Source organism: Anguilla rostrata, chromosome 6 (assembly GCF_018555375.3).
Source record: "Anguilla rostrata isolate EN2019 chromosome 6, ASM1855537v3, whole genome shotgun sequence".
Classification (NCBI taxonomy): domain Eukaryota; kingdom Metazoa; phylum Chordata; class Actinopteri; order Anguilliformes; family Anguillidae; genus Anguilla; species Anguilla rostrata.
Genome location: NC_057938.1, coordinates 22937720 through 22963007, shown reverse-complemented (window position 1 = coordinate 22963007; position 25288 = coordinate 22937720). Strand labels below are relative to the sequence as shown.

Here is a 25288-nt window from a genome sequence, read left to right as displayed (position 1 = left end):
ACAAAAACTTGCACCAACCGGCCCTCCAGGACCAGAATTACCACCCCAGTTCTATTCTTTTCGGAGACCAGGCAACGTACGAGGCCATGCGGGAAAAATGATCTTGTACTCACATTATTACAGTGAAAAGACTGTACACAATAAATCCCAATATATCATAATATTCAGTCATCCAGTGGCGGTTCATTAGGAACCGAAATCCAGCAATTCAACAAAACACTTCTTAACCTTAAATTGAATTGCTCGATAACCTAAATCAACACAAAGGCAAACCAGCATTGTCAATTAAGAAAGCAGTCCGACATTTCTCGGCATATTTTATGATCTATGACATGCCATTTTGAGAACCTCTAAAGGACAGCATTTCAAACGTCCATGAGATCAAAATCAAAGGAAGACACAATGCCTTGGGTTTAGAAGTTTACACCTATGTGGTTTATTTCATGATAAACTTCAACAGGGTAAGGAAATGGTTTACATTCTTTTCCACCACTGATTTTTTTTGTTCATTTTCAGCTTTAATGTGTAAAAATGACAGCATCCTTCAAGCAGGACCTGATGAAATCACGGATGTACATAATTTGGAGGTTTAACACAGCTGAAGTACAAACAAATGCCTTGAAAAGTCGTCACATGATGGACACAGCCTGGGATATGATTATTCAGTTACAAGGAAAACAAAGTAATGGATGTATTAAGGAACTGGCTGCCAGCAAAAATGCCACAGTATCACGTTATTTCCTTATGTATCTATACTGTATATATGCATGTATACATATATTTATATAAGTATGCTTGAATTAGTATCCTGTACAAACACCAGCTGTACTCTTTCATCTTATCTGTCTCTTCCAGTAGAAACATATACAAATATAAACAACACACACTCAGGCTCGTGAAGCTAAAAACTACATTTAAAAAGATTCTTCACATTCCTCGAACAAACTGGATGAGTTTTTTTTTGTGCGGCTGTTCGCAGGTCGATTTCAGGAGAGATGAGAGAAGCGGTGGGGGCGGAAGATGAGGGGCTTCCTGAAAGCTGGGGCGGCTTTTGCCTTTCTTCCGAGTTTCGCTCCCGGTCCGGGTCCGGGTTCCGGCTCCGCGTCTTGGCGCCGGCCACGCGGCCCCCCCCGGCGCCTCTGGGGCCCGCCTCCTCGGCCTCTCCTGCTCCATCTTGTGCGTGCGTGTCTGTGTGTCGGTTCATGTGCACGGTCTCTTCTGTACGTGTGTGAAAGGGGCGGGTGGGGGGCGGTTGTTTCGGGGGCAGGTGGGGGAGGGGGGGCGGGGGCTGTTTAGGGCGAGGCGGGGGGCTTGCTGCTGTAGCGGACCTGGTACCGGTTGACGGGCAGGCCGTTGACCTGCCTGGTGAGGCAGGTGGTCTTGCAGGGGATCATCTCCTCCTCCTCCTCGCCCATGAGCCAGTCCTGCACGGCTCGCTCCGCCGATGGGGGCACGTGCTCCGCCAGCCAGCCCTGGTGCCACCGGTCGAAGCGCTCGTGCTGCGCCCGCGCCACGGCGTGCTGGGCCTGAGGGAGACACCCGCCCGAGCGGCGTTAGCAGGGCATCACAGTGCTCCACAGTGCTCCCATCTTAGGAGCATTCATGCTTGAAAACTGATGTGCGCTAACTGGTAATAGCACGTCTACTAATTGTGATGCATTAGTGTGCTCCTACATATTTCAGCTATGTTAGCATAGAGCCCTGGTTTGCATTTATTTCCCTTCAGGAACTCAGCCAGTCTGCTGCAGGATATCTGACCCCAACACTAGGCTTTGCTCTCCAGCCAAACGTTTGCGTTTCTTTCCCCCTGCGGCGGATACTTCCCGCAGCACGTGCGCATGTTAAACGCGCAGACCGATTCCCGGCCGCGCGAGGGCGGGGGGGGTTCGGCTCCACGTACCTTCCTGGCTTTGACGAGGGCCCCCCGGCGGTACATGTAGTCCTCGGAGTTCATGACGAACACCATCTTGTGGGAGTGCAGCTTGAAGCGGCAGTCCAGGCTGCCGGCCGTCTCCACGCCCAGCTGCCGGCGCCACTCCCGGCGACAGCGCATGGCCTCCATCTGCCGCAGCTGCCAGCGCCGGAAACGCCGCAGGTTCCTGGGGGAGGCGACTCGGTGTTTTAATGTGGGATACTTACTGGGGACAGACCTGTGTCTCAGGGTTTAATGAGGGACAGAGTGGGGAGTGGGGGGGTCAGGTGACTCAATGTTTTAATGTTCGACGCTGGCTGGGGGGCAGGTGACTCAGTATTTTAATGTGGGACGTGGCTGGGGACAGACCTGTCTCTCAGGGTTTAATGAGAGACAGAGTGGGGAGTGGGGGTCAGGTGACTCAGTGTTTTAATGTGGGACACTGGCTGGGGACAGACTGTGTCTCAGGGTTTAATGAGGGACAGAGTGGGGAGTGAGGGGGGGGGAGGGGGATGGGGTCAGGTGACTCAATGTTTTATTGTGAGCGCTGGCTGGGGACAGACCTGTGTCTCAGGTTTAATGAGGGACAGAGTGAGGAGTGGGGGGTCAGGTGACTCAGTGTTTTAATGTGGGACACTGGCTGGGGACAGACCTGTGTCTCAGGGTTTAATGAGGGACAGAGTGGGGAGTGGGGGGTCAGGTGACTCAGTATTTTAATGTGGGACGCTGGCTGGGGACAGACCTGTCTCTCAGGGTTTAATGAGAGACAGAGTGGGGAGTGGGGGGTCAGGTGACTCAGTGTTTTAATGTGGGACACTGGCTGGGGACAGACCTGTGTCTCAGGGTTTAATGAGGGACAGAGTGGGGAGTGGGGGGTCAGGTGACTCAGTGTTTTAATGTGGGACACTGGCTGGGGACAGACCTGTGTCTCAGGGTTTAATGAGGGACAGAGTGGGGAGTGGGGGGGGGAGGGGGATGGGGTCAGGTGACTCAATGTTTTAAGGTGGGACACTGGCTGGGGGGGGTCAGGTGACTCAATGTTTTATTGTGGGACACTGGCTGGGGACAGACCTGTCTCTCAGGGTTTAATGAGGGACAGAGTGGGGAGTGGGGGGTCAGGTGACTCAGTGTTTTAATGTGGGACACTGGCTGGGGACAGACCTGTGTCTCAGGGTTTAATGAGGGACAGAGTGGGGAGTGGGGGGTCCCGCTGTGTGACTGGGGGCATACAGGTGCCTGTCACAGCACACTGGGGTAGACTCGCAGATTAAGGAGGTGCTCCACTCAAGACGACAATACAATTATAACTTTTTTTTAACAAAAAGGATTACAGTGCGTGTCCTTTGGAGAAGAATGTAAAGCTCTATGTGAAGGTTACCAAACAAATGTAGTTTTCAAACTGCTTCGAGCAGGAGAACAGGTAAAAGGGAAAAGCATGAGACAGCAGCCGTAGGGCAGTGCTCACCTGGGCAGGAAGACTGGTTTGAAGCAGAATCCCTCTGACTGAGCGCACAGTGCCGACTCCGTCCCAACAAACTGCTCAATGTAACTGGACAGGTACTGCATGGAGAAGACCACAGAGATCATTAAAGACAGACTCTTCCCCGTTTAGTGCACTTCTCCCAATGGAAAACAGGAATCGATGCCCCTGCTCAGGGCCTAGTCCTTAGGCCTCTGCAATGTACGCAGCACTCAGAAATATTGTTGCTACTTAACAGATACATCTTTGTGTTACTACCTAGCAGAAGCATCAGTGTGTTACTACCCCAATAGAAATGTCAGTGCGTGTCACAATTCAACAGAAACAACAGTGTGCGTCACTACTCAGAAATAGCAGTGTGTTACTGTTACACAGAAATAAGTGTCTGTCACTACTCAAAAATAGTAGCGGGTGTTACTTCAACAAAGATCAGTGTGTTACTACTCCACAGAAACATCAGGGAATTAGAACTCTGAGGTACACTATATGGCCAAAAGTATATGAAGACCTGATATCAAACATCTAGAATTATGGGAAATAATTTTGAGTTGTTCCATCCTTTTCTGCTTTTCTGTGAAGGTCATATACTAGATGTTGGAGCACTGCTGCAGGGATTTGCTTTCATTCAACTAGAAGAACACTAGTAAGGTTGGGCACTGATGTTGGGTGTAAGGGCTGGCTTGCAGTTAACTTTCCAATTGATCCCAAAGATGTGGGATGGAGTTGAGGCCAGGGCTCAGTGCAGGCCAGTCAAGTTCTTCCACACAGTTCTCAACAAAACCATTTCTATATAGACTTCGCTATGTGTCTGGCGGCATTTCCTGTTTCAGCATGAAAAGGGCCTTCCCAAAACTGTTGGGGAAGCACATAATTGTCCAGAATGTGATTGTATGCTGTAGCATTAAGATTCACCTTCACTGGAACTAAGGGTCATAGCCCAAACCATGAAAAACAGCCCCAGACCAAGCAGTGTCCAGACACTTTTGGTCATATAGTGTATCAGTGTGTTCCTACTCAACAGAATTATCAGTGTGTGATACTACTCAGAGCTATCAGTGTGTGATACTACTCAGAGCTATCAGTGTGTGATACTACTCAGAGCTATCAGTGTGTGATACTACTCAGAGCTATCAGTGTGTGATACTACTCAGAGCTATCAGTGTGTGATACTACTCAGAGCTATCAGTGTGTGATACTACTCAGAGTTATCAGTGTGTGATACTACTCAGAGCTATCAGTGTGTGATACTACTCAGAGCCATCAGTGTGTGATACTACTCAGAGCGATCAGTGTGTGATACTACTCAGAGCCATCAGTGTGTGATACTACTCAGAGCTATCAGTGTGTGATACTACTCAGAGCTATCAGTGTGTGATACTACTCAGAGCTATCAGTGTGTGATACTACTCAGAGCTATCAGTGTGTGATACTACTCAGAGCTATCAGTGTGTGATACTACTCAGAGCTATCAGTGTGTGATACTACTCAGAGCTATCAGTGTGTGATACTACTCAGAGCTATCAGTGTGTGATACTACTCAGAGCTATCAGTGTGTGATACTACTCAGAGCTATCAGTGTGTGATACTACTCAGAGCTATCAGTGTGTGATACTACTCAGAGCTATCAGTGTGTGATACTACTCAGAGCCATCAGTGTGTGATACTACTCAGAGCTATCAGTGTGTGATACTACTCAGAGCTATCAGTGTGTGATACTACTCAGAGCCATCAGTGTGTGATACTACTCAGAGCTATCAGTGTGTGATACTACTCAGAGCCATCAGTGTGTGATACTACTCAGAGCCATCAGTGTGTGATACTACTCAGAGCTATCAGTGTGTGATACTACTCAGAGCCATCAGTGTGTGATACTACTCAGAGCTATCAGTGTGTGATACTACTCAGAGCTATCAGTGTGTGATACTACTCAGAGCTATCAGTGTGTGATACTACTCGGAGCAATCAGTGTGTTTCTAATCAGAACAGAAATATCAGGGTTGAGGAACCTGGACGTCCAGCGGGTCGTCGGCTTGTGCTTCCTCGGTGTCCAGCAGCTCGATTGTCATAGTCACCTGACCTTTCCTCTGGATGAACATCACCTGCACGGTCAAGGAGAAAGCATGCCTACTGATACATTTCATCATTTCAGAAACATCATGAGCTGCCCTGAATGGAGGTTTAACACCCTGTCTGCTGCACCAATTCCTATCTCCCCACACTTAACATCGTTTCACCGTGTCATGTAGCCTCAACATCAGTGTTAAACAAGCCTGGGACAGATCCTCCCTGGTTCAGGACAGACAGCGGTTTTTCCTTAGTACTGATAAAATAGGGTCAGGACACACTTACGTTCTCGGTCAGAACCAATAAGACAGGGTCAGGACAGACGTGTTCACATATTGGTCCTAAACACCGTTTTCCCCCCCACACGGCTATTTTACAAACCCTGATATATTACCACAGGGTGGATACATCGATCAGTCCTGACTTTTGCCCTCCTTTCACATAGAATTTTTTTTGCTTCATTCAGACAAGTGGAAAGCAGAGATGGCAACAGACAGAGAAGGAAACACAGCTGAGAAAGTGCCAAGGTGAGCGATGAACCCACACCCAGACAGGGACGAGTCACATCCGGCTCCACGCCCCACGGACCGCCTGCGCCACGCGTCCTGCCCGTCGTCCTTCGCTAACCCCCCTCCGCCCCCCCCCCTCCTGCCTTTACCTTGAAGCAGTTCTCGTCGGCCATGACCCTCTCGGCCTTCCACTGGTAGCTGGTCTCCCAGGCGGCGCGCACGCACTGCGAGGACAGGTTCCCCCCGGCCGCGCCCCTCTTGCGCTCGGCCAGGTAGAGCTCGGCCACCTGCAGGCACACCTCGTCGCTCACCAGGTGCTGCAGCTGGTAGGGGGGCATAGAGAGGAGACTCCATCACCACCTGACCGCTCGAGCGCACGCCGGAGCTCCCGCGATGCGCTCCTCTGTGGCGCCAAGGTAAGAACGCCACAGTTCTTATGCAAATACAATCTGTTTATGGAACGTGAGCTATGCAGACAATTATGTAAACAAAGATGGCATTTGCTTGAAATTTACAGACATGATGTTGATATTTTGATGTAAACGCAGATTAACCCGTTCGATAGCTAGTATGTTTAACGAAATAGGAATTTACCCTGAGCTCATGGATACAAAACACAAGTTATTCCGGGGGTTGCATAATGGTGTGAGGGCACGTCTTCCTGGTGTAGTTTACGTGTGCATTACAGCGACCCGCCCATCTCACATTTCCGGATAGGCAAACAGGAAGGGGGACTAACTTTCTTCCGGCAGCTTAGTTCTGCGTAGTTCTTCATGGAAAACGGGTGAGTTCAGAAACACAGAACGGTGATTCAGAAGCAAACAAAAGCTTGCGATGTTCCTTGCTGCTCCATCTCAAGGAGGAAAACAACCCCATTTTGTCCTTTCATTCGTTCCTTGCCCACGAACACCAAAGAAAATTATGGATAATGGCTATGAGCAGAGATGATGGAGAGGGGTTTGTAGTAAAAAAGGGCAGAGCAATCTTAGTTCGCTGCAGCCACGCAGCTCAGCAACGACAAGCACCATCAGAAGTCTTAAGATACGTATATACAATTTTAAAAGGCAAATAATTGCTTTAAAAGGAAATGCGTTTAATCATACGGAAAACTCAAATATTACATTCAACTGCTTTTAAAGTAATACTCAGTACAGCAATAAATGCAAAGACAGTATTTCAATTTAGGCCAAGAAAGTAACAAAACCATGTATAAATGGCTATTTGTATGTTTTATCTTCCGTTTTTCTTTGGCTATAACAGTCATACTTAATGAAACACCAATTCACCATTTTAATTAATGAGGCTGAGCGAACAGAATCAACCTGCCACTAGTTAGCCAACATTAAATTAGCCAGGCCGAAATTTTTGACCATAAATTAAATTGTTTGACAATACTTACAAATATACATGTATTCAAATGCCCAAGTATCATGAAAGTAAAGCAAATGTTACTCAACTCCAAATAATTATGAAACAAAACTGTACCAGGATTCACTTGCAAATGAACATGCTAATGATTAACGCTAACACTAGGATGACGGCTAAACTTTTGATAATGTACGAAAACACGTTTTTACAATAATTCCTGCATTTTAGCTAGGTTATCGAGTACTTGCGGAACATTTCTCACCCGCAAATTAAAGATTCAAACTGGCGAGCTGGGCTGGGATATCAGCGGCTTCTTGCTTCTGCCAGCAAGCTGAAGAACTCAGCTCCAGGTTCTCAATTTTACCTGCCCCTACCCCGTAGTGCGCGGATTCCCTCATTACAATGCAGAGAGAACTAATAAATATTAGCGTTTCAGCGCGGTAGCACTGGGAGGGTCCTCTGGCTACAGGCGGCTGACTACGGATCTGTGGTTGCGGGAGTCCAAGCTTGCAGTAACTCCTGCCTCCTTTAGTGTGTGCTTTGCACTTTGAGGAGAAGGATATAAGATGCTTATGCACACAGCCTGGCTTCGAGTATCTTAAAACAAAATTCAGCCCCATTGAGATTTGAGTGGAGCAACCGGAGGAGAACTAAAACAAGGGACACGAAAACTTCAAGGGGAGCAGGATTTTTGTGAAGAAAAAGGATGAAAGGATCCTGTTGGATGGAGCCTGCGTTAAAACTGCAGACTATTACGGACTACCGCGCGCGCGCGCACTGGTAAGTGCATCCAACCTCAGGTAGAATTTAGATTTCTGTCATTAAGCTAGCTTGGTAAAAATATTTGTGAGCCATCAATTTCCAGAGGCTTTTTGCATCTCCCAATGAAAACCTTTCATTGAAATGTTCAAATGTTCTGTTGCGTGAACAGAATTAGAAGCACTGTGAAATGTTTCGCGACTTCACCACGATACAGCCCTACGTGGAGCCCAACACCTGACGAGTGCCTTGACGTAGGCATTTCTATTTACTGTTTGACGCGAACACGCGTGTGAAAAGCCGTGGGGCATCGTGCACCTCTCACCTGTCTGATGATGTTCTGGATGAGCTTGTCGATGGTGAAGCCGATGTAGGCGTGGATGGTGAACATCTCTCGCAGCGTGTCCTCGTACTGCGTGGAGTCCAGGTTCCCGTCCAGGAGGTTACGGACCATGTCCAGGAAGGCCGGGTAGTACTCCTCCAGCTCGACTTCGCCTGCGAAAGCAGGACCGCGGTTACCCACACAAACGCGCATGTACACACAGACTCACAGACTCACAGACTCACAGACTCACAGACTCACAGACTCACAGACTCAGACACACACACACACACACACACAGACAGACAGACAGACACAGACACAGACACACACACACACACACAGACTCAGACACACCCACACCCACACACAGACACGCAGACACACAGAAACACAGACAAACACACACAGACACACACACACACAAACACACACACACACACAGACTCAGACACACCACACACACACACACACACGCAGACACACAGACAAAACACAGACACAGACACACACAACACAACACACACACACACAGAAAAACACACAGACACACCCACACACACACACACACACTCGACATGCTGAACAAAAACATTCCGGAGGGCTCAACAAGGATGTTGATTAGACACACACGCATTCATGCACACATACACATCCATTCAACAGCATGCTTGCTATCTCACTGCTTTTATTTTTGTTCACTTGTCAAAGGTTTTCAAAAGCAATCTAGCCTCAACAGCTTTCTCACAAGCTAGTCACCGACATTTAACAACAAAAATGGCACAAACTAGTAAAGTTTAGCAAATCTGCCAATGAGTTGACTTTACTACTACTACTGTAGCTCTCTAATCATTTGCTAAAGTTCAAGATGATTAGACACAGTGTAGTAGTAAAAACTTATAAACACAGTCATTAAACTTTGCTGATAAGCGCACATGCTCCCAAAGTAGGTTGGCTTTATCTCTTCAGCAGTCCCTACACTTTCTCAGACACCTGACCTCCACAGCTATAGCTCTTATTATGTGCCTCTCGGCTAGCAGATGCGGCTCAGGAGCCTGGTCACTGCGAGGCTGGCTCGGCTCTTACTGGGCTGTTTGAGTCGCAGCTCCATGGCCAGGTCGCTGGCTTTGTCCCGGCGGCCCTCGGCCTGGAGGATCCTCTCCCGGTCCTGCTCGGCCCGCCGCTCCAGCAGCTGCCTCTCGGCCTGGCGGTAGACCCGCAGCAGCCGCGCGCACAGCGTCTGGTGCAGCCGCAGGAAGAAGTACCAGTTGTTGTTGAGGAAGAAGAGGTTGTAGACGTCGTCCAGCTCCTTCTGGTGCTCGGCCTCGGGGTCGCGCAGGTCCAGCTTCTCCCCGCCCAGCGCCAGGCTGCCGGGGGGGCTGGGCTCCGCGTTGTGGGGCGAGACGCAGCGCCTCCTCCTGGACTCCCCGTTCAGCTGCGGGCCTCCTCCTCCTCCTCCTCCCGGCGGTCCCCCCGCCCCCGGACCTCCGCTGCCGCCGCCGCCCCCTCCGACTCCGACTCCTCCTCCACCTCCACCTCCGCCTCCACCCGCTCCGACCCCCTCCTCGGCGTCGGCCTCCTCGTCCGTCCACTCCTCGGTCTCGCTCAGCTCCCCGCGGCGGGCGAAGAAGAGGTCGGGGACGAAGTGCTGCACGATGCGCTTGATGTGGTCCTTGTCGTCCTTGTGGATGGTGGGCTGGCGCTTGACGTGGTAGATGATCAGCGAGGCGGCGTCCTCCAGGATCTGCTTGTCCTCGTAGGTGAAGACCATGTGGGGCTCGCTGACGGCCCCCCCGGAGCCGCCGCCGCCGCCGTCGCGGCCCTGCTGGCCCACGCCCCCCTCCTCCGTGCTCTGCTCTTGCCTCTGCGGGGAGAGCGCAACAGGGAGCGGGTTTTGAGGTGGCGGGAAAACAGGAAGCGGGTTTTTTTTTTTTTACGGGCGGGGCCTGTGGAAAGGAGGTGGCGTGAGGCCAGCCCCCAGCCTCGCTTCACACCGCTTGTTAAACAATCGCACCGATGCGGTACATTAATCACCTCAATAATTTGCCTCGGCAACACGATCAAAAACCGAGACAGCAAAAATTTTGCTGTTTCTAAGTTACACTAACTGTAAAAAAAAAATGATGCAAAAAGAATGTGAACATGCAACTTAAGTAAATATGACATTCACATTCTCCTTTTTAAGTGATGTGGGTGCAGTGATTTAATTGTTACCAGTCAAGTTAAGAGTTTCTTTGGAGTGACGTGTAAAAGTTGGCCCAAACAAACCCGAACAGGGTCACAAGTATGAAGCGAGTTTTTTCAGCAATTTCCCCGAAAGCATTTACACAGACAATTTATCACCCAGTAAAAGTGCTTTTAATGCAGATAAATGCAGCGAAAGGTATTAGTGCATGCAAATTGTGTTTTCCACTCCGTGTCACAACACAGAAATGTAACTTCAAAGTAACTTTATGGAAAGACACCGAGTCGGTGAATGTTTTTTTCTTCCCAATTTGCAAGTGAAGTTAACGATGCACGATTAATTAAAAGGACAACGGGTAATTTGTTATTCATTGTGCCATTACACCAAGGAAATATTAGCTAAACGCCTCTGGAAAATGATAAATGACTCCAGCAACTTGTGAATAACGTCATTCCGGTTGTGTTCCCCGTCATTTGCTTCTGTTTTTTTTCCCCCACAGTTCCAAACCCCGTTTGTCCCAACCCTGGTTTTCCCTCAGAAACAGTATTTCTGAGATCTGAAATTCTGGTCTTCTATTGTCTTTCGGCTACGGTCTAACAATGGATGATGTGTAAAACAAATAACGTCCACTGGTGTGCAGTGAACCAGACGGATATTGCCATCGGTTACAACCATTTCTCAAGAAGCTGTCAGCGCATCCATGCTTCACTTTGGTGACACTGCCCTTTAGCTGCGTCGTAACATTGACTTGACGGCGTAATTGGATGGGCAATGAGAATCTGCGCAGCTATAATCTGTCACGTACCGTAATCATTTCAGAGATTATCGTATCTACGGAGATGCCTCGAGGCCCGAAACGCCAGTCACAGGCCTCGTCGAATGACGAGGCCGGAGTCTATGAGGGAATGGAGCCCACCTCGTCGTAGACGCTCTCGATCTCGTTGAGCAGGCTCTTGGACCGCAGAGCCTTGATGTCGTTCTGCTTGAAGTTGACGCCCTGGTGGTCCAGGGACTTGAGGTAGGCCTTCTCGTACTGCTCCCGCCAGATCTTGTTGAAGCCCTGCTGGGCCTCCCGCCACTCCTCCTCCTTGGCCTTCAGCCTGCGGACACGGGCGGGGGGGGGGGTCAGAGACGCTGAGTCCTCCAAGCGCGGGCGTTTCGCGCGTTTCTCGCCGCGCGACGGCCGTGATTAAGCCATTCATCCAGCGAAAACCACCTAACCTGCTCGGCCATTTAAATATGCTAACCATAGACTCGGACCACATCATTTCTACTGAACTAGAAACTTGTGGCAGAGGTAATACCTGGGTTAAGTGGCAGCCCACGGCTTTCAGGAAGCACGTGCCCGTGGCGTTTGCACAAGCGTGTATCAGGGCTGAAACAATTGCTCAACGTTATCGACAATTTCGACTAAAAATTAAATCGACAAATATTTCTGCTGTAGATTTGTCATTTACAAAGGGCCTCCAAACACCAGAGAATGAATTACTCAAACCTCAAGACAGAAGCATTGATGCTGCAGCTTCTAACCTATGGAACAGGTAGAAGAACAGAAAACAATAACATGCCATGGTAGTACAACTTGCATGCTTAAGCATCTAGAAAGGAAACACCATGATGTGGACAAAACCACCATTGCACGATAGCAGAACTAGTTCGCCTTCCCGTCCTGTAGTTAGCCACAGAACCGGGGTAATTGCAGCATTGGATACTGATAGGCAGGTTAGCGATTAACATTTGTGCAAAAAGGCTACTCAATTCACAACCTTTTTATTACTAAGCACCTAGACAGACTACTGGTGAGCTGAACTGGTTGAAAAAAGTGTCATGCAGTAGTGAAGACAGTCTCTTACATGTGACCCACCTAGCGTAGTTATGAAGGTTTCTTCAAGTATCAGGCTGGCTATGAGTACAATCAGCCACCAAGACCACCATCGCCATTGATACGGTTGCCATGGAGCCTAGTATACTGCATAGACTTCATCGCCAATTATAAATACGATCCAACTATTAAGCCCACATTTCTTTCAAGGTCAGTTATTTTTCTTTTCGGTAGTTGATCATTATTCAAATAATTACTGTCACGATTGGCAGCTAGCGTGACTAGTGAGTAAAATACGCGTACAAGCCATAATTCAGCGAAGAGAGCTATCAATGAAGCGCTTGATTAAAAGCGCAATAATCATCATTAATTTAATCACGCAGATGACTAATTAAGAATCGCTGTGTAACAGGGCGAATATCAATTCGGTATAACTCTTGTACTGAGCAAGGTGTACTGCCTGCTCAGTTATATCTCAGCTGTCATATGGATGCAACTGTATGCCCTGTAGAAGTTGGCACGCGGTGAGGGTCTCTAAGGCCTGATGGACTGTAGACATTGTGCGTAGCGGTAGCGGCGGGCGCGGACCGCTCTGACTGTGGCACCAGCGTGCAGCGGAAGCGGTGACCGGTCCTCTCGGCGAGACCGGCGCCTTGTCGCACGTCAGCAGCGGATGGGCCGGCGCTCCGGACGACCTCGGAGGTGCGAGGGGAGCGGAAGCGGTACCTGGCCCCGGGGAGAGCGCATCGCGCAGATTGTTGGGATACATCAGGAGGGGAGGGGAGGGCCCACAGTAACGCCCGGTGTCTTAGGCAGCAAGGGGTGGCGCATTAACAGCACACACGGGGCCAAATAGACAGCAAAGCAAGGCCATCGAGCTGCTGAAACAGACCGACAAACTTTCAACAGTGAAGCCCAATCTATAACCCGGCGCAAGACTTTAGACAAGTGTTGTGCGCCAAAAACAAAGGTGTGGCGTCAAAAATGAAGCCATTTATACTTTGCGAAGGCCGGCAGGGAGGGATCTATTGCGTCTACGGTAACAAAAAGCCAATTACATTTTGTAAACTGACCAATCACGCTGCAGTATGATGTTGTCCGCGACAACAGTATTCTAAAGGACTGCAACACTGAGGAGCGTGAGTGTCATGCGACCCTTTTTTTCCCCCAAAAATTTAATTTGGCAAAGTATAAATTAGGCTTACCTGATGAGCCTCGTGGAAGAGGGAAGATGGCGCACTGCTCTTCACTGCTTTATGTAATTGTAAGGCAGATGGAAACTCGGCTCACGTTACCTCGAACCTCTCGTCCTCGCAGCGGTGGAGCTGTTCCTCGTACGGCGTCTTCTTGGAGCTGACGAAGGTGGAGTCCTCTGACCACGAGGGAAACGACACCCACGTGTCGTTCAGCACCTAGCCATTCGGGATCGAGAGAGAGAGAGAGAAAGAGAGACGCACAGCTTTAGTAATGCACATGCCCAAGGAGGAGAGAGACTGCAGTGATAATAAAATGTGACTCTGCAGTGCAGACTGCAGTGATAAATTGTGACTGCAGTGCAGACTGGAGTGATAAAGTGTGACTGCAGTGCAGACTGCAGTGATAAAGTGTGACTGCAGTGATAAATTATGACTGCAGCGCAGACTGCAGTGATAAATTGTGATGCATGCAAGGAGTGAAGTGACTGCAGTGATAAATGTGACTGCAGTGCAGACTGCAGTGATAAATGTGACTGCAGTGCAGATGCAGTGATAAGTGTGACTGCAGTGCAGATGCAGTGATAAGTGTGACTGCAGTGCAGACTGGAGTGATAAAGTGTGACTGCAGTGCAGACTGGAGTGATAAAGTGTGACTGCAGTGCAGACTGCAGTGATAAAGTGTGACTGCAGTGCAGACTGGAGTGATAAAGTGTGACTGCAGTGCAGACTGCAGTGATAAAGTGTGACTGCAGTGCAGACTGGAGTGATAGTGTGTGACTGCAGTGCAGACTGCAGTGATAAAGTGTGACTGCAGTGATAAAGTGTGACTGCAGTGATAAAGTGTGACTCTGCAGTGCAGACTGCAGTGATAAATTGTGACTGCACTTCAGACTGCAGTGATAAATTGTGACTGCAGCGCAGACTGGAGTGATAAAGTGTGACTGCAGTACAGACTGCAGTGATAAAGTGTGACTGCAGTGCAGACTGCAGTGATAAAGTGTGACTGCAGTGATAAAATGTGCTTGCAGTACAGACTGCAGTGATAAAGTGTGACTGCAGTGCAGATGCAGTGATAAAGCGTGGCTCTGCAGTGCAGATGCAGTGATAAAGTGTGACTGCAGTGCAGATGCAGTGATAAAGTGTGACTGCAGTGCAGATGCAGTGATAAAGTGTGACTGCAGTGCAGATGCAGTGATAAAGTGTGACTGCAGTACAGATGCAGTGATAAAGTGTGACTGCAGTACAGACTGCAGTGATAAAGTGTGACTGCAGTACAGACTGCAGTGATAAAGTGTGACTGCAGTGCAGATGCAGTGATAAAGTGTGACTCTGCAGTGCAGATGCAGTGATAAAGTGTGACTGCAGTGCAGACTGCAGTGATAAAGTGTGACTCTGCAGTGCAGATGCAGTGATAAAGTGTGACTCTGCAGTGCAGATGCAGTGATAAAGTGTGACTGCAGTGCAGACTGCAGTGATACAGTGTGACTGCAGTGCAGACTGGAGTGATAAAGTGTGACTGCAGTGATAAATTGTGACTGCAGTGCAGACTGCAGTGATAAAATGTGACTCTGCAGTGCAGATGCAGTGATAAAGTGTGACTGCAGTGCAGATGCAGTGATAAAGTGTGACTGCAGTGCAGACTGCAGTGATAATGTGTGACTGCAGTGCAGATGCAGTGATAAAGTGTGACTGCAGTGCAGATGCAGTGATAAAGTGTGACTGCAGTGCAGATGCAGTGATAAAGTATGACTGCAGTGCAGATGCAGTGATAGTGTGACTGCAGTGCAGACTGCAGTGATAAAAGTGTGGCTCTGCAGTGCTACACCGTACCTCCTTGCAGATGGCAGTGCGTCCGCTACACTTGGGCTGCTGGTAGGTCTTGGGCAGTGCCCTGTAGCTGGAGCCCAGGCGTTTGCAGGAGGCGTAATCGATCTCCCGGCCGCCGCCCTCCATGTAGCGGTCCGACAGCCCGGACAAGGAGTGAGAGAGCTCTTTGTCCCCAAGAAAGGACTTGAACTGGGTGTACAGCTCCGGAAACTTCCTAAAAAAACAAAAAAATCAAGCTAGTCATTTGAAGACATGTCGGGCTCTCCGAGGCACACTTCTACGGACAATAAAGTTCTGTTCTCCACATCAGTTCGCTTTCCTGAAGCCCAACTAAGTTATTTCCCCCTGGGAAAGATAAGCTATTCTATTCCATTACGAGAGCTCTCCAGTCTTTGCACCGTCAAACTCACCCCAGGAACGGCGTGACCAGTTGCAGCAGCTCTGCGCCCGACACCACCTCCTGGTTGAAGAGGGCAATGCAGCGCAGGAAGTTCTCGTACACCTCCTGGCTCTTGAACAAGCGCCGAACCTGAAGACAAGACAACGACTGAGCACCTGAAGGCCACGGGCCATCGAAGAGTCCATGGGCTCTGATGTGTCAGTCCGTTACACAGACATGAAGCAGAATTACCCGATTTCATTTAAAAAATTTCTTCCATACCTTGTCGAAAAATGTGAACTCCCGTAAAACTCCATGCTTTCCAACAGCAGCAAAGGACTGGTCTTTCGAACACGACAGCTTCATTTTTTTCTAAAAAAAAAAACCAAAAGTAAAAGCAATGACGTAATTGAAATAATAAAACACCAGAATAAATACAAGAATACATTACTCTTGTTAATTTAAACCTTTCAGAATGTCTTGAATGTTAAAATTATGTTAACAGAACAACTAACATGGCATTTTAATAGAAGACCATACTGAAAGAGCTTCTAAACTTACACAAAATGAATATCAACACAAACCCCCTGAGATCTACTTGTAGGGAGTTCTGGACTTTTCATTTAAAGCTGAAGACACCTACCAGAAATTCATTAAATCGTGCTATGAAGTACCATTTTCAAATACCAAAATAGATCAAGCTGTATTCATGTTATACAGCCGATACATATTTTTTTGCATTAACATTAAAACTTGAGCTCTTAAGAAGCACAGCTATGTTAACAAGTCCAAGGCATCGAGGCCACCCAGCCATGTAGGCGAATAATTAAATTTACACTGCTACTGAGCAAAAAATAAATCACCTTGAGATATTTGATCCATGAGCAGCCAAATATAAAAAATGATTTTAAATATTTTTTTTAACAGGCAATCTTATCCAAGACTTTAAAAACATGCTGCTGGTTTATGTTCCATGGTACATTTTATGGACGCAGGTGAACATGTGGATACACAGCACTTTATTAATGTCCAAAGAGACAGACATTTGGGGGGGATTGTAACACCTCCCAAAAAAAAAGAGGGGGGGGGGGGTCACAACCCATTCATCAGGGCAGTGCTTCTTGACTTCGGTCCTGGGTGACCCCTGTGTACGTTGGTTTATGTTCCAGCCACACTTTAAATCTCAGGGTTTTAACAAGCTGTTCATTTTTTTTAATTACACTGTATGTTCTGAAGGATTGTTTACCTTCTTAAGCCACATTATATCTGAAATAGCTAACAACGGAATAACAATTACATAAAGAGAGGTTAAAAAAAAAACATTTATTAATAGATCAAATTAAGGACTGAGGTGAATCAACAGATACCAAACTGATAAAAATGTGGACACAACTAAAAAAAATGTGGCAATTAAAACTAGCCTCTAGATAAATAACGAAGAACTTCCAACAACCATAATTGAGCAAGAGATTGGCTGTAACAAAAACAAGCGTACACAGAGGTCCCCCGGGACCGAGTTTGAGAACCGCTGCATTATGGCATCTGAATACATATTTGTGGGTTACCTAGGCACTTCACTACAATCACGCATTTGCATAAAAGCATACACCGAAATGGTCTCCCCTTCAAATGTCCTCCTGAATGGCTCAAGAGAGAACATGCACAAGACTGAGGAGGGCACAGGTCCTCAATATAATAACCGTTACTCTCACTCGCAGAAACTACTTTTGGGTGAGGCCCAGAGTGGGCACGACATATCAAACCAACAGGAAGTTACTATAAGCCAAGAAAAGCATTTGGAAGCAGAAACCTTTAGCAGTGGAGTCATGTGGGGCATCAGCATAGGCCGGGACCTCTTCTTGCTCTGTTTGGCCAAGTCCTCGTCTTCCATCTTCTTGAGGTGGTCTTTCCCCGTTAGCGAACTGCCCGTGAACTGTAATAGAGTAGGCATAGCATATAAAATATAGCCTAATTAGCACATTACAATGGAAGCCATTCTAATGAAACGAGACACATCTCAAAAGACCCTGGCCAGAACCTACTGGTTAAAAACTAAATAAAAATTCATAGACAGATTGATAGATGCTTGAGAGCGACATTAAAGCATGAAAAAGCTCCTAACCAATGATCTCTTGGCGTCTGGCAAGAACTGTCCAAATTCGGCCAGCAGATCCTCCTGACCCTTGAAGAGGCTCGCCACCTTTGAGAAGACCTCATCCTCAGTCATGCCCCCTCCTCCACGACCCCGCGTTTCCTTCATCTCCAGTTGCTCTTTCTAGAACACACACAAAAAGTACAGACTGCAATGAAAAAGTGTGACAATCTCGTCTCCCTCCACTTTTCAGACCTAGCCTTTCTGGAACACACGCTCGCACCGCATCTCAGACCTGCTCTTTCAGAAACACACATGTACCACATTTCAAATCTGTTCTTTCTGGAACACACACACATCGCATTTCAGACCTGGTCTTTCTGGAACACACATATGTACCACATTTCAAAGCTGTTCTTTCTGGAATACACACACGTAGCACATTTCAGACTTGCTTTGTCAAGAACACACACATAACAGTTCAGACCTGCTCTTTCTGGAACACATGCTCGCACCACAGTTCAAAGCTGCTCTTTCTGGAACACACGCAAGCACCAGATTTCAAGAGCTGCTCTTTCTAGAACACATGCACATACTGCATTTCAGACCTACTCTCTCTGTAACACACACACGCACCACATTTCAGACCTGCTCTTTCTGAAACTCAGGCACGAACTGCATTTCAGAGTTGCTCCTTCAGAAAAGCACGCAAGAACCACATTTCAGAGCTACTTTATCTGGAACACAAGCACACACTGCATTTCAGACCTGATCTTTCTAGAACGCACGCACAACATTTCAAAGCTGCTCTTTTTAGAACAGACACATACACCGCATTTCAGACCAGCTCTTTCAGGAACACACGTATGCACTGCATTTTAGACCTACTTTCTCTGGAACGCACGCATGCACATTTCAGACCTGTTCTTCCTGGAACACACACACATGCACATTTCAGACCTGCTCTTTCTAGAACGTACGCACAACACTTCAAAGCTGCTCTTTTTAGAACACACACATACACCGCATTTCAGACCTGCTCTTTCAGGAACACACGTATGCACTGCATTTTAAACCTGCTTTCTCTTGAATGCACGCATGCACATTTCAGACCTGCTCTTCCTGGAACTCAGGCAAGCACTGCATTTTAGACCAGCTCTTTCTGGAACTCAGGCATGCACTGCATTTCAGACATGCTCTTTCAGGAAAACACACCGCAGTTCAGGCCTGCTCTGTCTGGAATGCACATGCACCATATTTCAGATCTGTTCTTACTGGAACACATACATGCACTACATTTCAGACAAGCTCTGTCCAGATCCCATATTAGATGGAATAGAAAAAAGGTACCTGGTAAGTGTGTAGTATCTCCAGGAAGGATCTGTAAATTTCTGGATGGTCTAGGAAGCGGTTTTTGATCTTGTTCACATAGCTGATTGCACTGTCAAACTCCACGGGACTGGGCTCTGAACACAGCGGGGACGAGGAGGAAGGGAGGGGCCCGGACTGCCCTTCCTGGCTGGGCAGGGCCAAGGAAAGCCTATTGGGCGGTTCGGGGATGCCAGAGGACGAAGGGGCAGAGTCCAGCGAGGCTGCCGCCTCATCCTGAGTGCAGCCAGCACCTGCTGGGGGCGAGGCAGAGATTCCCCCAGCCACACCCACTGCAACGGTCGCCACGCTCCTGGTCTGGCCAGGGGACACCTGTCAGGGGAAAAGACTCCATTAGTCACATGAAAAACAACTGCTAAACATTATATTACGGGCATTTAGCAGATGCTCTTGTCGAGAGCTTGTTTACATAGTATCCATTTTAACAGCTGGATATATACTGAAACAAATCAGGTTAAGTACCGTGCTCAAGGGTATAAGAGCATTGTCTTACCTAGGACCTGAAACTGAAGCCAAGCTCCTTGCCCATTATACTACACTGCTGCCCATCTTGTACACACTGAAAATGCTTCACTGCAGAATATGATCCCCAATACCCTCGGGCAATTAGCAGAGTTTTAAACAGCAGCAATTTAGCTTCTCAGTTCATAAAGCAAAGGAGACATACAACACTGTGGCATTCTGTCATTACCAATACTAATATCCTAAAGCAGCGTCACTGCCTCCCTCTACGGAAGAATTGTCACTGCCTCTCTACAGAAGCAGCATTACTGCCCCTCTCTACAGAAGCAGCATTACTGCCCCTCTCTACAGAAGAAGCGTTACTGCCTCTCTCTACAGAAGCAGTATTACTGCCTCTCTACAGAAGCAGTGTCACTGCCTCTCTCTACAGAAGCAGTGTCACTGCCTCTCTCTACAGAAGCAGCAGTACTGCCTCTCTACAGAAGCAGCATTACTGCCCCTCTCTACAGAAGCAGCCTTACTGCCTCTCTCTACAGAAGCAGCGTTACTGCCTCTCTACAGAAGCAGTGTTACTGCCTCTCTCTACAGAAGCAGTGTTACTGCCTCTCTCTACAGAAGCAGCGTCACTGCCTCCCTCTACGGAAGAATTGTCACTGCCTCTCTACAGAAGCAGCATTACTGCCCCTCTCTACAGAAGCAGCATTACTGCCCCTCTCTACAGAAGCAGCATTACTGCCCCTCTCTACAGAAGCAGCATTACTGCCCCTCTCTACAGAAGAAGCGTTACTGCCTCTCTCTACAGAAGCAGCGTTACTGCCTCTCTACAGAAACAGCATTACTGCCCCTCTCAACAGAAGAAGCGTTACTGCCTCTCTCTACAGAAGCAGCGTTACTGCCTCTCTACAGAAGCAGCATTACTGCCCCTCTCTACAGAAGCAGCATTACTGCCTGTCTCTACAGAAGCAGCGTTACTGCCTCTCTACAGAAGCAGCGTTACTGCCTCTCTACAGAAGCAGCATTACTGCCTCTCTCTACAGAAGCAGTGTCACTGCCTCTCTCTACAGAAGCAGTGTCACTGCCTTTCTCTACAGAAGCAGTGTCACTGCCTCTCTCTACAGAAGCAGCTTTACAGCCTCTCTCTACAGAAGTAGCTTTACTGCCTCTCTCTACAAAAGCAGTGTTACTGCCTTTCTATACAGAAGCAGCGTTACTTGCTCTCTCTACAGAAGCAGCCTTACTGCCTCTCTCTACAGAAGCAGCGTTACTGCCTCTCTCTACAGAAGCAGCGTTACTGCCTCTCTCTACAGAAGCAGCGTTACTGCCTCTCTCTACAGAAGTAGTGTCACTGCCACTCTCTACGGAAGCAGCGTTACTACCTCCCTACAGAAGCAGCATTACTGCCTCTCTCTAGAGAAGCAGTGTTAGAAACGGTGATCAGACAGATAGCAACACCTCTGCAATTACTGAGGAAGGTACATGGTCCACGGCTACAAACAAGCAAACAAGGAAAGCACCAAAAGTGTGAGAGACAAGATGAGATGCTTCACCTGGGCAGACAGTGGCGATTGAAGGGACACCACCCCATTCTTGGGAATCTCTATCCGGTATCCTGGGGGTAAGAAGGCATTGAACCCCAAGACCAGGTCTGGATGACCATGGAACAGCTGGGACACTCGATTAATGACCCCAGGTGTGTCAATGCTGTCAGAGAGGGAGGAAGGAAACTTTGGAATTAAAATGGGACACAAAACTGATATCCTGAGTTTCCTTACAGAGCTTAGCCATATCAAGCTAATTTTAAGAATGCCTGACCATGGTTCAGTTTGCGGGTCTTAAAACTGTTTCTAAGTAGACAAGCATCTTGTGTTTGACATGTCTACAAGAAAGGTGTATGCACTCTGCTGTCCCCTATCAAAGTACACAGCATGTTTAGCCAGAGAAAATAGCAGGAATCCATTTACAAACCTTTGCGACTTGAATTCTTTCATAATGTCCAGGAATTTGTTGTATATCCCAGGGTCATTCCCGAAGCGTATTTTCACCTGATCAAGGTACGATAGAGCATCTTCTACCTGAGGTTGAAAATGAATGAAAGAAAACGTAAATGCAATACCCGTTTTTTATTTCACAAAAGCAACTGTAGTGAAGGGGGAAAAAACATTACTTCTGTAATGCAAGAAAACAAAACGACTCTACGAAGCTCAGTGTACATACAATTCCACAATTAAACGAAGTGCAGTTGAGTAGCGAGCATTTTCGTCTATCTGTAAAGCTGCCGAGCTATTTCTAATAAGGCTGCTTGGTCACAGAAAACAATGACATTTTCAGACTGCCATAATACCTTACCTAGTTAGCCAACTAGCTCGCGAAGTGCACTGCGGTTGTTGACCACGCGAAGAATTTTCCATTTGAAATCTGACAATGCAGCAGACTCTTGATTTTGATTTGTATTCTCTAAAATGCCACTACGTGTAGCCATCACAGGCAACATCCGCTTCGTATGTAAACACATGGAAAGCAGTGTTCAATGACAATGTGTATCAGTGGTAGTTATCCAAATACAGAGTCATAATGTTAATGTTAACCAACCCGTTCAAAATACTAATGTTTAACAAAGCATGACAAGACAAAAAGCTCGCAAGACAACTAACTACAGCGTAGAGATAATCTAAGTATTCTAGCGAAATGGAAAGGGCGAGTTAAACATTAACAACGAAACCTTCTGACGGTAACTAACGTTAACTACGTTGTTTTGGCACCGCCGTGTCATAGCTAACTAGCGGTTTGTTTCTGTCTGGCGGGCAAGCTAGTTCCAAGGTAGCTAACGTTAGACTAACAAAGAAAAAAGCGACACCGAGGTGTAGCTCGCTAACTGCCTACTGCTAACTGCAACACACACACTAAAGCCTCCAAGACACTGCGAACATCTGTAGTAGCTAAATGGCTAGCGAACTAGTCATACAGCCATCTAAAACGTCTAAAAACAATTTAGATAACTCAGCAGGCTAAGAGAGACAAAGTAAGTAACGTTAGCTATGCAGATATTATCCGAAAGAACGCAAACTAACGTTAGTAACTATAAGATATATAGCTTGCTAGCTATGTTAACCTTGCTCAATATCTATTAATCACGCAGCACAGCTAACAAGTTTAAGACTAGCAGTTACTGGATAACCAGATGTAGCTTAGCCAACGTTAACTAGCAAGCGAATAGGGGTACGGTACATCCAGTTCTTTTCTCATCTTACTAGCTATTGGCTTCTCGTATCGAAACGCAAACACAAAATGGCACTGGACTGGAGGACTTTTTCTTTTCTTTCTTTGCTGCTGTCATTTCTTACCTTCAGTTTTTGAAAGTGTTGCTGTTGTACTTGTTTCTGCACGACGTAGGCCTTGTCTTGCATTTGGCTTATTTGTTTCATGTTACCGTGCGCCTGAATTTTCGCCATTGTCCGCTGTCCCAGATTTGCTAGTTGAAAGAAATCTTGGTCTCCGCGTACCAAGCTAGCAAGCTAGCTAGCCAGCTTGCTAGCTAACGTTAGCTGGGGGCCGAGAGATGAGGGGAAATTAGTGTGTGCGAGGTGACTTTTAGTTTAAAAAAACATCCTTTCATTTAGGAGCTAGCTAGTTATCTTGTCGCTACATGTAGATCACTCCCATAAAAAGCAATAGCAAACGAGGTTCAAGACAAAGGTTTAAAATTAAAATTAAACAACTACCTCCCCCTGTCTCTTTAAATTCGGCGGCAGCTGTGCAGACTTGGCGTCCGGAAATACACTAAAACAAGAGATTGTAATGCGCAGGCGCAAACAATTCGAGGAGGCGGAGGCATTCCTTTGCGCGATTGCGCACAACACACCATCATACTGTCAAAGATGGTGGAGGAAATGACAAGAAGACGTGCTATAATGCAAGTCAAGGGAGAATGGGTGTCCCTAAATTGTAGTCAGATTGTAGTCCATCGGTGAATTTATTTTACATGCGTTGGAACACATTCGTTAAGTTATTCAATATGGTAACTATATTGAAGTAACTTCCCGAACAGACCTAGTTCATAAATATGCAAGAGTAAGAATCGCGTAGAGTGGCAACACTAGTAAAAAACTGTTCTGCAAAAAATATGAACGGATAAAAGATAATAGTCACATTTGAATTTTCATCAGAATATTTTGTTGCACACAGAGACCAGAGAAATCTTGTCATTGATCCCAGAAGAACTGTTGTTTGTCTTTTTTCCCTAGTCAATCTGTTATTTTTTCCCCTCAGTATTTTAATTGATTGATTAATGTTACTGACTGACTGGAGATTTAATTCACCTGCTGTCCCAGGTCTAAACCAGTCTGATTAGACCGGGAAATGAAAACCAGAAGTACAACCAAAGATTGCTGAATGTCAAGAGATTCAGCCCAGGAGCATGGAGGAACTAACAAGATAGGCAAGCTACTGTATTTAAAAAAATATTTTTTTTATTTTTTCTGCTCAAACTACAACATGCAGAGTAAGTAGTATTGTGATTTGAATGGCAATAAGTTTTTCCAGCATTGTCACAAGTGAGTTTTTTTTAAATCACAAACTTAAGAAGCCACATTTTTTGAAATTATTAATTATTAATACCTAGGCGGTCTACTAGAATATTCATACAATAATCATATATTAAGATTTATTAGTCACAATAAGTTAGGTAAGTTCCCTGATGGACTACAAACTGACATGCAGCTACTGTTCTATATTGATTGTCTTGTTTTACAACATCTGTCATTGACTTTATTGTGGCTAAGACTGGTTGGCCTCCATAAACACTGTTTTCAGCTATATCACCCAATTTATGCCTATGATGTGGGAAAAGATCCCATTGATTTTTACTCAAACCAGAATACCACTTTCTGTGTGTAAGCTTCTAGTTCTCATGAACTGAATATCCACCTAGTTGATGCTCTCCCAGCCACTCAAGGTCTGGTAGAACAAGGGTAGCACCAATAAAAGTTTGTGTACCACAATACAAAAGTTTTTGTCACTATTGTAGTTGCAGTCATCATAAATCACAAGCAGAGTAAGAAATTACTACTTGCTGTACTTGACAATATGCATACTGTATGTGTTTGCACAAGTATATTATTATAGGCTTATATCGTTCATGTTAGTATTACAACTATAAATGATTATATATATAGACACACACACACACACTTACTGTACACAGTGTCAGGTTATGAAGAATAGCATGCTCGTCATGAGCAAGCAATGTCAAATATATGATACTTATGATATTTACTAGTAATAACAAGTGTTAAACCTCAAGGTCGATGGCATTTTGGATTTAAATAAAAGGTCTGTTTAATTTTGTCAGATCTTCAATTTTACAACCTCATTTATCTGTGAAGCAGCATACATTTATTTAATTAAAATGGACAAATAAGCAAAGCAATTATGAATACTTCCACAATGACCAAACTAAAGAATAAAATAACATAATAAAGCACATTGCATCAAAAGAATATAGGATAAGGCCTTCATGTGAGCAA

General features: G+C 46.6%; 1 protein-coding gene across 1 annotated transcript; it reads right to left on the bottom strand.

The window, feature by feature from the left end:
* Positions 1–412: 412 nt before the first annotated feature.
* On the bottom strand, positions 413–23545 carry sin3b (SIN3 transcription regulator family member B). The gene is made up of 19 exons (XM_064341170.1): positions 23108–23545; positions 21732–21838; positions 21314–21467; positions 19266–19616; positions 17946–18098; positions 17634–17756; positions 16106–16195; positions 15855–15973; positions 15448–15658; positions 13712–13833; positions 13019–13147; positions 11516–11786; positions 9501–10278; positions 8418–8587; positions 6115–6288; positions 5399–5491; positions 3378–3472; positions 1901–2099; positions 413–1526 (listed from the first exon to the last, which is right to left on the bottom strand). The coding sequence occupies exons 1-19, from the start codon at positions 23213–23215 to the stop codon at positions 1293–1295; spliced, it is 3681 nt and encodes a 1226-aa protein (XP_064197240.1). The 5' UTR covers positions 23216–23545; the 3' UTR covers positions 413–1292.
* Between the last annotated feature and the right edge of the window lie 1743 nt (positions 23546–25288).